Source organism: Grampus griseus (genome assembly GCF_964374135.1).
Source record: "Grampus griseus genome assembly, chromosome: 2".
Lineage (NCBI taxonomy): Eukaryota > Metazoa > Chordata > Mammalia > Artiodactyla > Delphinidae > Grampus > Grampus griseus.
Genome location: NC_139018.1, coordinates 145729347 through 145743698, shown reverse-complemented (window position 1 = coordinate 145743698; position 14352 = coordinate 145729347). Strand labels below are relative to the sequence as shown.

The following is a 14352-nucleotide window of genomic DNA, read 5'->3' as shown; positions in this document are numbered from 1 at the left end:
CACAATTCCTCCTTCCCCAGTTCTCCCGGTGGGCTCTTTGGAGTGTTCGGCGTGGAAGACATGATGGATGTTATTTTAAAAAGAAGGAGAGGGGAGGGCTTCCATGGTGGCGCAGTGGTTGAGAGGCCGCCTGCCGATGCAGGGGACATGGGTTCGTGCCCCGGTCCGGGAAGATCCCACATGCCGCGGAGCGGCTGGGCCCGTGGGCCATGGCCGCTGAGCCTGCGCGTCCGGAGCCTGTGCTCCGCGGCGGGAGAGGCCACAACAGTGAGAGGCCCGCGTACCGCAAAAAAAAAAAAAAAAAAAAAAAAAAGGAGGGGGAGAAAGGAGGGAGGTGGAGGGAGGAGGAGGGGAGGGATGCGGGCAACTTAGTCCCCTCCCGTGAGGGTGGCGACAGGCAGGGGAAGATTACAGGCTGAGAAACCACGCAGGAGAGGGGCCATTTCATTTTCTAAGACACTATTTCCCAAGTTAACTTGACCCCAGAACCTCATTTAGGTCCTTGGCGATGTTTCTGTTATTCCAAACACTGCTGCGGCAACACATCCCTGCTTGGGTCTCTCTGGAAGAAAAATGCTAAATGCGTCTCATTTTCCTGTTAACCAGCCCTTTCTCCATTTCCGCCAGCCAAGTCGGGCTCTGCTTTGATTACAGTGCTAACTAATGACGTTTCAGAGTCTGGCCTAAAAAAACATGACTCTATATCATTAACAAAAGGCAGGGAGGAGGTGAAGGCCCCACTCCCGCTGGTCCAGAAGAGGCATCTGCATCCAACCAGTTCCACGCCTCTCCTGTGACTGGGACATCTCAAGAATAGCCGTCTCGTTTCCCTGATCAACAGGGAGGCTGATGTGAACAGTCATAATTTACCAACTTCTGCCGTCCTTGAGAGTGTCATTTGAACAAAAAGGTCTTGTCAAAACTCCCAAGTCTGTAGAAATGGTTGCTGTGTCCTATGAAGATAACCGCTGGCTCCCTGGCAGGAATGTTACAATGGCAACCTTCAGATTCTACACTCTTTAGACTGATTCTCTCTGTCTCTCTATCTCTGTCTCTCTCTGTGTCTCTGTCTCTGTGTCTCTGTCTCTCTGTCTGTCGCTGTTTGTCTTTGTCTCTCTCTGTCTCTCTCGCAGTGGCACTCACATGATGAAACATTAAAAGTCTATGCCTCTGTTACATTTATTATTCTACAAATAATTTGAGCATCTGTTGCAGAGGCAACAGCTAAATTAGCAAACAGACTCTGACAAAATGAAGACCAAAATAAAGGTAAAATATCTGATGATATAAATAAAAAGCAGGTACTGTTTTTCTCCCTAAAAGGTCAGGGAAGATTTAAAAGCTTAATTTTATGATTTCTATAATAAAAGTTGTATCTCTGGAATTAGATACCTTTTTTCCTTAAATGTTTCATACACACACACACAATTAAAAAAAACACACAAAACCCTAGATTCTCAACAGATTTGGGGTTTTAAGGGAATTTTGTTAATGGATGTTCGCATTGACCCTGTGATACACGTTCCAAAGTGCAATGAAGGAGAATGGAGCAGCTCTTTGCTTTCATCAGCAGCGTGCCCATATCCTAACGCACTTTAGTGATGTAGAGAGTGGAATTCAGAAACACTGGTCAGTCATCACCGTCAGGCTTCCTTGACAGAGTGAAATAGCATAATGAAAGCAACGTAGGGACAAAAACAACGTCAGTTTAGAGGTGGAAATTTAAGTTGTGATGAGTTTGCAAAGACTCCAAAGAACGAGCCTAATGGGAACTTTTGGGGCCCTGGCCTCCCTGCAGCCACAGAGAGGAAAGCTGGTCCAACCTGGCCTTGGGACCCTCCTCCCCTAGTGTCAGGCTGGGCAGTGCTGGAGCATCACACACCCGGGCCCCTGTGCCAGCACCCAGCCCACAACACCCAGCAAGTGCCAGGAGTCAGGCTGACCGCCAGGCTACCTGGTGTCCAGTCTCTATGTAACCAAAGCTCTATTTCCCCTTTTCTCAGAGTAAAGGGTTCCGAGGCGACGTGAGACACAGCTTCAAAGTCAGTGGACCAAGGGCTGGGGCCTGGCTGCTGAGAGGTCTGGGGACAGCCTCCCTGCCCAGTGATTAGCACTTATCAGCCTGGCCTTCCGCTCCCAAGATGCCCAGGACTCGCCCCGAGTCGGGGGGTTGGGGGGGTTCAGAGGGGTGGCGGGCAGCACACCAGAAGGGTCCAGGGTGCTGGGGCCGAGGAGTGGCCTTCCCATCACACGGAGGCTTGCAGCCGGGCTGCCTGTCCTGCTCCCGTCCTGGCTGGAGTTTCCGGTCACAGCACACGCCCAGAGGTCTGCATCCGGCCGGGTGCATCCGCACCCAGCACACCCCTGCCTTAGCCTTACTGTCCTGCAGATGGTGTGTGTTTGCCATTTTACTACAGAGCAAACTATAGTGATAAAAGCGAAATGCAGAAGTCATCTGAGGGAAAGACTGGAGAAATATGTTGATTTTTACTCTTCCCATTGTGATGGAGAAATTTGAATAACTGCATATTTTACAGAAGAACATTTTCTATTACATCCTGTGATCTTGAGTGTTAGGAGTAATGCTTGATACGTATTCCATACCCCCGAGATTCACTCTAGGATATGCATTAATACATTTGAAGTACAGGTGTTTATTGAAAATATACTTAAGGATGAGATGAATTAGGGTAACAGGTGGTTGGAGAAGGATTTATCATGCTTTAAGTTGCAAGCCTATTTTGGAATATATCCAGGATTTGTTTTAACCAGGTACAGCCGGATGACAGACACGGAAACAGCTGCCTTGAAAGAAGAGTGTGTTATTCACAGTTTCTAAGAAGAGGGGGCAGCCCAGGCCAGGCAGGGCCACACGGGGAAGCACCAGGGCCAGTCAGGAGACAGACGGAGCAAAGGGAAGGTATGGGCATGAGCCTTTATTGTGGTTTTCATGGAAGGAATGGGGGAGGCAGGGTAGGTGCTCAGAGCAAGCTTAGGATCGGCTGGTTTGAATAGAGCCAGCAGACTCGGTCCTGAGGGTTGTCCCTAGTTGTTAGGTCCCTGGCCCTGGGGTGTTTAGGGTGGGGGACTACTGGCTTGGAGTGTGAGAGAGAAAGGAGCTGGCTGGGGTGTGGGTGCTGGATTTGCAGTTCACAAGAAAAGCAGGCTCCTAGGCCAGCTGTTCCCTATCCAGGAACTAGCCAGCCCTGGAAAGGCACTCCCTCCAGGATGAACAAGGCTCCAAGATGTCAAAGCATTACAAAATACAGAAAATAGAAAACATAATGATTACAAAACCTCCTTGAAGCCTTTAAGAGCCAATGGGATTAACCAAAGTGACACTTTTGCATCCATCTTCCTTCCTATCATTCTTCATCTATCGGTTTATTTCCGAGCTGGCTGGGAGCAGCCACCCCATGCAGGCCCTGCATAGCCCCGGGGGATGCAGAGGGAAAAGGCAGCCCTTGTCCTGGGACTGTGCCCTGTCACTTTGATGGGGTGGCAGTTGAGTAAAGTGCCCTGCAGGAGGACCAGTGCTCTGGGAGAAATGTGCATGGGGAGCAGGAGACTTGAGTTTCAGGGGGGTTCAGTCCCTCTGGAGTGGCAGAGAAGGCTGCCCAGAATCGGGGGTGACGACCATAAAGTTATACACGGATTTGGGGCTGCACAGAGGTCATCACCCCAAACCCCTGCATTGTTCAAGGGTCACCTGTATTTTTTCTAGATATTCAGATTTACTGGCACAGTTAGTCCCAGCATTTTCTTCTCATTTTTAATCCCCCCTGCTCTTGTATTTATGTCACCTTTCTCATTCCTAATGCTGTTAGGGATATTAACTCTTTGCCCATCTCCTGAAAATATATCCAGGAGCTCCAGACCCACAGCCTAGAAGCTTGGGGGCCTCAGTGGGAAACGTGTGTGTTCTGTTTGGCCCCAGGCCTCATTGGCCAGTTGTCCCCCATGCTTTGTCCGGGTCTGTCTTTTGTTTTGAGACTTCACAGATTCTGAGACTCTTGATTTGCTTTTCAAAGGACTCCACACATCCATGTTTCTGCAACCATTCTTTTATATATTCCTGTATTTTTATTGTTTTAATTTAGATGATCAGTCAAATATATTTTATCTTTAAAGACATACAGATGGCCAACAGGCACATGAAAAGATTCTCAATGTAACTAATTGTTAGAGAAATGCTAATCAAAACTACAATGAGGTATCATCTAACACCGGGCAGAATAACTATCATCAAAAAGTCTACAAATAATAAATGCTGGAGAGCGTGTGGAGAAAAGGGAACCCTCCCACACGGTTGGTGGGAATGTAAATTGGTGCAGCCACTATGGAGAACAGTATGGAGGGTCCTCAAAAAACTAAAAATAGAGTTGCTATATGATCCAGCAATCCCACTCCTGGGCATATACCCAGACTAACTATAATTCAAGAGATGTATGTACCCCAGTATTCATAGCAGCACTGTTAACAATAGCCAAGACATGGAAACAACCTAAATGTCCATCGACAGGTGAATGGATAAAGAAGATATATATATATATATCCAGTGGTACATGTATACAACGGAATATTAGCCATAAAAAAGAATGAAATAATGCCATTTGCAGCAATATGGATGGACCTAGAGATTATCTTACTAAGTGAAATAAGTCAGAAGCAGAAAGACAATATCATATGATACCACTTATATGTGGAATCTAAAATAGAGCACAAATGAGCATATCAACAAAACAGACTCATAGATAACAGACTGGTGGTTGCCAGGTGGGAGGGGGCCAGGGGAGGAATGGATTGGGAGTTTGGGGTTAGCAGATGCAAGCTATTATATATAGGATGGATAAACAACAAGGTCCTACTGTATAGCACTGGAAACTATAGTCAATATCCTGTGATAAACCATAATGGAAAAGAATATGAAAAAGAATATATATGTGTAACTGAGCCACTTTGCTGTACAACAGAAATTAACGTAACGTAAATCAACTCTACATCAATAAAAACAAAAAAAATTTCTCTTTTTATGTTTTTGAGACAACTGTAGGTGAACAGCCTATTATGCCAGCACCCTTTATTAGCAAACTATCTTTTTCCTACTGCATTGAAATGCTTCTCATATACTGGATTCCTGTAGATTATCAGTCTAATTTCTGAAACTATTCTATCCTATCGAACTCTTAGTCTATTTTTAAGCTGTTACCTTAGTGTTTTGATAATAGCATCTGGATAATTAATTTAATGTCTGTTAAGGCATCCACTCCTCCTATCATTCTTTTCCAGTTTGGGGGGGATAATTCTTGCACATTTATTATTCCAAATAGTCTTTAAAATACTTTTGCCCAGTTCTATCCACTCCACTGGGACTCTGCTTGGGTACCCGCGCACCTGTGCGTCCCTGGGAAGGACCAGCATTTTCAGGATGTCACAGATTTCTACTTGGGAGCCGATTGTGCCCTCTACCGATTCAGGCCATATGTATCAGTCCGGGTTCTAAGTTGTGAAGAAACCAACTTGAGCTATTTTCCTCCTGAAGGAATTATTATAGGACCCTCAATAGCTCAGAGTCTCCAGAATGGCCAGAAATCATGTTTGGGGACTACAACGCCAGGAAAGGAGTGATGTCCAAAATCACACCAAGGAACTGCTTGCTGTGAGGGGGACCCTGTCATCACCCCTGGGCTTGTGGCTGACCCCGCTGACTGTGGGCTCTGGACGCTGCCCCCAGAACCCCAGATACTGCCCTTCTGGAAGGAGCACATGTCTGCTACTTGCAGGGCCAGAGTGGAGCTGGTTCAGTGCAAGCCTCTTTGCATCCCAAGCTCCCACCTAGAGTCTCCTGCAGGCTTGTCATGTCCCATGTGGGGGAGCCTGGGGCGTCTGCCTGCTCTCTCGCTGCAAGGCCGCCTGGGGAAGCCTTTCTGGTAAAAGTGGAAGACTCGTAACGAAGAGATTCCTCAAACTGGGAGGAAGGCTCAGTGGTAGCGGGCAGCCAGATAAAATGACCCACATCTCCTGTACCTGAGTTTTTGCCATTTAATAGCATTTTATACATAGCTTCACGTAGGTCATTAAATTGTCGTGTTTAATTTCTAAGTATCTTATATTTGTTATAATAGAATATTTTTTCTTTTTTTAATTGGTTGTTACTAGTATCATATTTTTTTAATTGTTTTTTAAAATTTTTAATTGGTTGTTACTAGCATTTTTTTAAATTGGTTGTTACTAGTATCATATTTATTATAACCAATGTAACAAATACTCTTTAATTCCCGTCATTTTTAGTATAGTCTCTTAGATTCTTTTAGATATTCAACCACATTTGAGAAGAAAGATAATTCCATCTTCTCCAATATTTACACAGCTTACAGTATTTTCTTATTTTATTAAATTAGCTAGAGTTTCTAAAACAATTGTGTAGAATTGTGGTCATGGGTGTGGATAACTGTCTCATTCCTGATCTTAGTGGCAATGCCTGCAGTATTTCTCCAGTTCAAATGATGTTTGCTTTTGACATTTGCTTGATAAAAGCCTTGTCAAACTTAAGTTGTTTTCTCATATTCTTAATTGACTTACAGTTTTTATTATGAACGCCTGCTAAATTTTATGCAGTGGTCTTATGATATTTATTTATAGGATCGCATGATTTTTCTCTTTTGATTTGTTGATGGAACAAATTTTCTTAATAGATTTACCACTGTTCTAGAATTCTGTTTCTAAAATGAACCTTGGGTATTTTTCAGGGGAACCTAGGCTTTGGAAACAAGTAAATACAAAATGTTTAACAGAACAAAGTTTTACTTCTCCCTTTGCTATGTGGCCAGCCAGGCCTGGGGCTGCAGCAATCGGAATGCACACATTGACCAGTGAGGCTGCTAAGCTTCCAGGTTCTGGACGTGTTTTCAGGAGATGCTCTCTGAGTACAGAGCCAACCCTAAGGAAAGGGTAGCCAGAGACTGAGAAAGACAGCACTGAGACCATTTCAGTACCTGGCTGCCACCATACCTGAGTTCCAAACCTTGGACTCTGGTTTTGGTTTTATGAATCTACAAATTCCCTTTCTTGTTTAAGGCGTTTTGACTTGGGTTGTATAGTTCTCATTCAAGATTCCTTTTTAATACAGCCATGGAATAGAATTCCTTTAATATAGCATTGGATTCAATTGGCCAGTTTTTTGCTTAGAATATTTGTGGGTTTTTTTTTTTTTTAATTGAAAGGAGAAATTGGCCTTTTGGTTGTTAGTGGGGGTGGGGAGCTTTTGTTTTTTCTTTTCAGAATTGCTGGTAAGGCTTTGCTAGCTTTATAAGGTAACTGTGGTGTTTTCTTCCTTGTCTCTTGGTCTGAAATTGTTTTAAAACGTAGGAATTATCTTTTCATTAAAGGTCAGAGTGAACTCAGCCTGAAATGCCATATTGGACTTTCCAATCTCTTATGGTTATTGATCTTTATGTTTACTGCATCTTATGGACTCAGTATCATAGTTTTATTTTGCTAGGAAATTATCCATGTCCTCTAGATTTTCAAATTTATGGCTGTAGAGCTGCCCATATTCTTCTAATCTCTACTATATTTATAGTTAAATCTCCTTTCTCATTCCTAGTGTTGTTTACTTTGGCTTTCTTTTTCAAAAATCAATCCTACCAAGGATTTGCATTATTATTATTATTTTTTTTGGTCTGTTCAAGAATCATCATTAGGCTTTATTCGTCCTAATACCTTTATGTCTATTCCATTAGTTTCACTTTTTATGTTTGTTAAATTTCTTTTTTTCTGTTTTCTATTATTTTGTTTTCATTCTTTTCCGAATTTAAGTTTTACATTTCATTTACTTTCAAGCAAGCCCATCGGTTTTTAACTTTTTCTATTGAGAAACACAAAACACATATAGGAAAGTGCACAAAACAAAAATATGTAGCTTAGCAATTCATCAAGAGTCAAATAACCATGTGACCTCCACTGAAGTCTAGAAATAAAGTGTCCCCAGCATCCCAAAGCCCTCCTTATGTACTCCCAGTTCACTGCCTCTCCACCCCCCCAAAGATAATCACTATGCTAATCTTTATGATATTCACATCTTTAATTTTCTAAACAATTGTACCAGCTATGCATGCACCTCTGAACACTATAGTTTAATTTTGTGTTTTTTGTTTTTGTTTTTTTGCGGTAGGCGGGCCTCTCACTGTTGTGGCCTCTCCCGTTGCGGAGCACAGGCTCCGGACGCGCAGGCTCAGCGGCCATGGCTCACGGGCCCAGCCGCTCCGCGGCATGTGGGATCTTCCCGGACCGGGGCACGAACCCATGTCCCCTGCATCGGCAGGCGGACTCTCAACCACTGCGCCACCAGGGAAGCCCTTGTCTGGTTTTTTGAACTTCGTTTCAGTAGAAGTATTTCTTTTGTATCTGGCTCCCTGTGCTCAACATGCTGTGCGGTATACTCGTGGGGCATGTTGCTGTATTTATGTTCATTGCTTTATAATATTGCATGGTATGAATATAAAACAGTTTATTCATCCATTCTGCATTTGATGGACATTGAGCTCTTTCCTGTGTGAAGCTGTTTTAAGTAATGTTGCTATGAACTTTCCAGTACATGTTTTTTTGTAACCATTGCATGCATATCTGTTGGATATAGTCCTAGGATGGAGATATCTGTTGGGCATTGTGTTAGATTGAGGTGCAATCTTTAACTTAAGTAGATAATGCCAAGCTGTTTTCCAACATTTCTGTCTCAATTCACACCCCACAGAAGTGTATGCATTCCTGTTGCTTCACATCCTTATCCTCACTTGGTATTGTCTATTGTCATTGTTCTTCAGTTTTAGCGATTCTGATGGGGATGTAATGACATCTCACTTTATTTTGATTTCTGTTTCTCAGAGTACTATTGTGGTGGGGCTCAATATCGCATGTTTCATAGGGGTTGTTTGTCTTTTTCTGAATATTTAAGACAGAGCTTTTTGTTTGTTTTGGATATAAGTCATCTGTCACTTACATGTGATGCAAAATCTCCTATTTTTACTCTCTTATGGGTATTGTTTGATGAAAAAAATTTTAATTACAAATAGTCAAACACATGAATCATTTGTTTATTCTTAACACATTTTGAGCCATGTTTAAGAAGTGTTTCCCTATCCCAGGGTCATGAGGATATTCTCCTATCTTACCTTCTCACAGTTTTCTTGTTTGGACCTTCATGTATTCATTTATAATCCATGATAAAAATGCTTTAAAGAACATATATGTTTAATTAGGTCCTATTTGTTTATTTTTGTTATTTCCATTACTCTAAGAGATGGATCCAAAAAAATATTGCTACGATTTATGTCAAAGAGTGTTCTGCCTATGTTTTCCTCTAGGAGGTTTATAGTATCTGATTTTACATTTAGGTCTTTAATCCACTTTGAGTGTTTTTTTGTGTATGGTGTTAGAGAATGTTCTAATTTCATTCTTTTACATGTAGCTGTCCAATTTTCCCAGCACCACTTATTGAAGAGACTGTCTTTTCTCCATTGTATATTCTTGCCTCCTTTGTCATAGATTAGTTGACCATAGGTGAGTGGGTTTATTTCTGGGCTTTCTATCCTATTTCATTGATCTGTATTTCTGCTTTTGTGCCAGTACCATACTGTTTTGATGACTGTAGCTTTGTAGTATAGTCTGAAGTCAGGGAGCCTGATTCTTCCACCACCGTTTTTCATTCTCAAGATTGTTCTTGCTATTTGAGGTCATTTGTGTTTCCATACAAATTAAAAAATTTTTTTGTTCTAGTTCTGTGAAAACTGCTATTGGTAATTTGATAGGGATTGCATTGAATCTGTAGATTGTCTTGGGTAGTATAGTCATTTTCACAATGTTGATTCTTCCAATCCAAGAACAGGGTATATCTCTCCATCTATTTGTATGGTTTTCTGCCTCCATCTCTCTATTGTTCAGGCAAAGGTAGTTTGGGTAAACATGTGGGTACTGGAAACCACATCATTGCCTGTATAGAGCACGCTGACATTATACAGGAGGGAGTGAAAGTCGTGCACACAACCTGGCCTCTGAAATGTTCTCATCCATCTCACAGCTGTCCCCAGGCTCTGCAGGCCACTGGGAGCCCATGGTTCCCTGTCACTCCAATACCGTCTCTGTCCCCATAGCCAGCCCCTTCCCATACTGTCTTACTCCTGCTTCAGACAAGAGAAAAATCAACCCCTAGAAATTTTATGTAGTTAGGCCTCCAATTCCAGAATAAATATTTTCTAGCAAAGAGGACCAGAAATAAAGTTCCATACAGGGATTTCAGCAATTTTGTTTCCTGTTCACTCTTGTTGTAAATCTCAGTGCCTTAAACAGTGGGCTGAGGGCGGGTGTGTAAGACACCTCGGGAGAAGGCCAAGAAGAGGCCCCTGCCCCGGGCCGCCTCAGGGGGAAATCAGTAGCCTCAGCTCCCCAGAGCTGGACCTTGTCAAAGATGGACAGAGCTCTACCTCAAAGTGGTGAGGACAGGTTTTCATTAGAAGTAGAATGTGGCAGTTGGGAGGAGAGTCGAGTGTGTGCTTGAACTCGACTTCATTTTGCACAGAGGTGACCAGGCGTGTTAAAGGAAGGATGAGGGAGTGGGGGTGGGGGGGAGTGGGGCCTCAGTAGAGTCAGGGAAGTGGAAAATCACAACGGGTTAGCAGGGTCCATGCGAAGATGCCCGCTGTCTGTGCCAGCTGCTGGCAGTCACCGGAGACAGGCTCCCCTCCCACACAGGCTGGGACATGGGCCCTCTCCCGAGGCTGGAAAAAGCAGCCGGTTCTCCTGGCAGCCTTGGGCTTTCTCAGGCAGGCACTTTTGCGGGGGTCAAGTCCTGTAGGGATGTTGCCTTGAGCTGTTAGAGCTTGTTTGTGTTTTCAGGCCTTATAGGCCATGGTTGAGGCCTTGTGGGGAAGAGGGCTCGCAGGAGCCTGGGCAGAGTTTGACCAGGAGAGAGCCTGTCCACCAGCCTCCCTCCGGCCTCCGTTCTGGGTGGTGCCGCCCCAGCTCCCCTCCCATGCACCTCAGGTCCAGGATGCTCTGAGGCAGAGTGGTCTTCTCCCTGAGCACATGCCCAGCTCTGATGGCCAGGATCCACCTGGCACCCAAGGCTGGGGACCTCAGAACCCCCAATGGGCAGGGGCACCTGGGGTGAACTTTGACCTTTTTTTTTTAACCTTTGTTTTACCTTTTAACAGTTTTACCTTTTCCCTCGTTACCTTTTAAAATTTGGCCTCGAGAATCATAACCCTTCTTTTCCAGTTTTTTGAGACCAGAAATAAACATTGCCAATGACATGACCGTGGAGATTTCAGTGGCCAGAGAGCCACAGCCGTTCACCTCGGTCTGGCCCATGCCTCTCTACCAACGGCGGCCCTGACGCTGGTGGGCAGCGGGCCCTGTGGACCTCCAGGGTTGGGTGCGGGGTCAGGTGTGGGCTGCACTATTTCCCGGAGTGTTGTACGGCTCCTTTAGCCGGGCTTCAGCCCTGGAGCCTGGAGACATCTCTAAAAGCATGAGCATCTCTATAGGCAGCTTTCGCAGCCCCTCCTGCCGTAGGTGGGTGGCTGTGGCAGGGGACAGTGGTTTGTGAGGACACCGCCCTCCTCCCCCTGCCTCCCGTCCTGCCCCCGAGGCCTGCGCGCAGATTTGGAGAATCGCTAACGAGCAGTCCTGGACACACGAGGTCCCCCCCACTCACTCACACGTGTAGTGATTTATAAATTATTTGAAAAGACTGAATGAAAAGAGCAAAGATGAGGCATAAAATAGGTAAAGGATAAACTATCTAGAGGTTTAAAATAGATGAAAATTTGGCCATGGACGATGCCCTTGACCTATGGCTGTCCCTCTTTTAGTTCACTTTTCCAGAAGCCCAAGGCTGTGAACAGTTGGGTGCGTGTGTGACAACCCGACCAGGACTGGAGATGGGTGGGGACAACTGTGTGCGTGTGCAGTGTAGTGATTTCTCTCTCATTCCTGCAGCCAGGTCAGGGCAGGTCCACTTCAAGCTGCAGGTACGGCTCAGGTGTGCTCTGTGGCTCTCCTCCTGGGGTCCAGGCTTTTAAAAACACTTGAACTGCATTTTTTCGTTCCATAGTCTTTCATTTTCCCAGGTGTTTTTATTCATTCAGCTCTTACTGAAGGCCCACACCTCCTGGGCATTGTGAACATTGTAATGGTTAAGATGTGGCAGCTGCCCTTGGGGGCACACAGACACGAGCCACTGCTGCTGAAAAAGTGAGTCTTCAGCAGGGGAGAAGCAAGCAGCTCCCGAGAGGGAAACCAGACAAGGCCTCAGGGATGGCGCTGGAGTTGGGTCTTGACGGATGAGTAGGAGTTTGCTAGGCCATGAAGGGAGACAGGAGCTGCTGACCGTGGGAACAGAGTGTATGTTATCACAGACATGTGATAATGTCTCCATGCTCAACTTCATGTAATTTTCTATAACTTTATAGCTTAGGTTTCTTCAAATTTATTTTTTTATTAATTGCTTTTAAAATAGAAATTTTAAATAATTCCTAATAGTGTTTCTGATGTCTTTTGTCTATTAAAAAAATCGTCTTGACTTTATCATTTAGAGAAAACGAGATGAGATGCTTGTCACATGGTGTTCTTAAGCGTGTGTGTAGCTCAAGCACGTGCCCGGTTTTAACCGTGAGCTCTGTGTACTCCTGTCTAGATTAAGTTCGACAGCGTCGAGGTGTGTGTCTGCTGTGAGATGCAGCATCAGTCGTCGGGCTGCAGCAACCTTGGAGAGACACTGAAGCTGAACCCGCTGAGGGAGGACTGCAACACCGTGCGGCTGACCTTAAAGGTGACCCAGGCTCCACTGCTTCCACCTCCCATCCCATCCTTGCAACGTCGCGACATCTCATAGGAAGGTTTTGTTAACTGCGTTCCTTTCAGTTCTTAGTTCATCCAGCTGGGTCACATGCAGCAGGGAGTATCTTTCCAGAGAGCGTTTTAAACCATTAGAGATTTCCTCTTTAAAGGTTTCACTTTCTGGGTTTTCCATTTCCACCATTTCACTCTCTGACTCCCACATCTGTGAAGCAGGGCTGAATGTGTTAAAAGAGGTTGTTGCAGATGTGGATGTGACGCGTGCCACTGCTTTTCCAACATTTTTTTTTAATTTATTTATTTTTGGCTGCTCTGGGTCTTTGTTGCTGCGTGCAGGCTTTCTCTAGTTGCTGCGAGTGGGAGCTACTCTTTGTGGCGGTGCTTGAGCTTCTCACTGTCGTGGCTTCTCTTGTTGCGGAGCTCGGGCTCTAGGCACACGGGCTTCAGTAGTTGTGGCTCGCGGGCTCAGTAGCTGTGGTGTGTGGGCTCTAGAGCTCAGGCTCAGTAGTTGTGCCACATGGGCTTAGTTGCTCCGTGGCATCTGGGATCTTCCCGGATCAGGGCTCGAACCTGTGTCCCCTGCACTGGCAGGTGGATGCTCGACCACTGTGCCACCAGGGAAGTCCCTCCAACATTTTTTTAACTGAAGTATAGTTGATTTACAATGTTGTGTTAATTACTGCTGTACAGCAAAGTGACTCAGTTATACATACATTCTCTTACTATATTCTTTTCCATTATGGTTTATCCCAGGAAATTGGATATAGTTCTCTGTGCTATACAGTAGGACCTTGTTGTTTATCCATCCTATATATAAGGATTGGGAGTTTAGGGTTCACCTCTGATAACCCCAAACTCCCAATCCTTCCCGCTTCCACCCTCCTCCCCCTAGGCAACCACCAGTCTGTTCTCTATGCCTGTGAGTCTGTTTCTGTTTTGTAGATAGGTTCATCTGTGTCATATTTTAGGTTCCACATATAAGTGATATCATATGATATTTGTCTTTCTGACTTATTTCACTTAGTATGATAATCTCTAGGTCCCTCCATGTTGCTGCAAATGGCATTATTTTGTTCTTTTTTATGGCTGAGCCAACATTTTTGCTATTCCATCATCAGGGAACAGATGGGTACTTATTTCGCCTTTTTAAAGATATTTGGAGCAAGAAATTTTATAGTCTCCCATGGCAATCTATTCTTATGTACAGCATCTGATTTCTCTTTAATGACATGGAAAATTGTTTATATCACTTCTTTCTTTTTCTTCCTACAAGTTTTTCCTACTCCTGAAAATTAACATTGGCCGCTTAAAAACGTGTATGAACAACGAACCCAATTCTTCTCTTTTCCCTGAAACTAAACTGCTAAACATTTTTTGAAAGATGCAGCTACGGTCCAAGCAGCTCTTGGTGGGTGGTAAAATGGTATTTACGGTATACAGGGAGCCCTGTAGTACATACGTGTGCAAGGGTTGCAGTGTGCGGGGATCTGGAGGCTCCAG

The 14352-nt window shown here is 44.5% G+C and overlaps 1 protein-coding gene across 1 annotated transcript in view; it reads left to right on the top strand.

Annotated features, from left to right (window-relative positions):
* The window catches only part of ENTREP2 (endosomal transmembrane epsin interactor 2), a gene marked incomplete at both ends in the record, with an annotated part of 360480 nt that overhangs the window by 286107 nt on the left and 60021 nt on the right, over positions 1-14352 (top strand). Inside the window, one exon of the mRNA XM_082648142.1 lies at positions 12692-12826. Within this exon, the coding sequence (XP_082504268.1) occupies positions 12692-12826 (135 nt within the window). The remainder of the gene's footprint in view (positions 1-12691; positions 12827-14352) is intronic.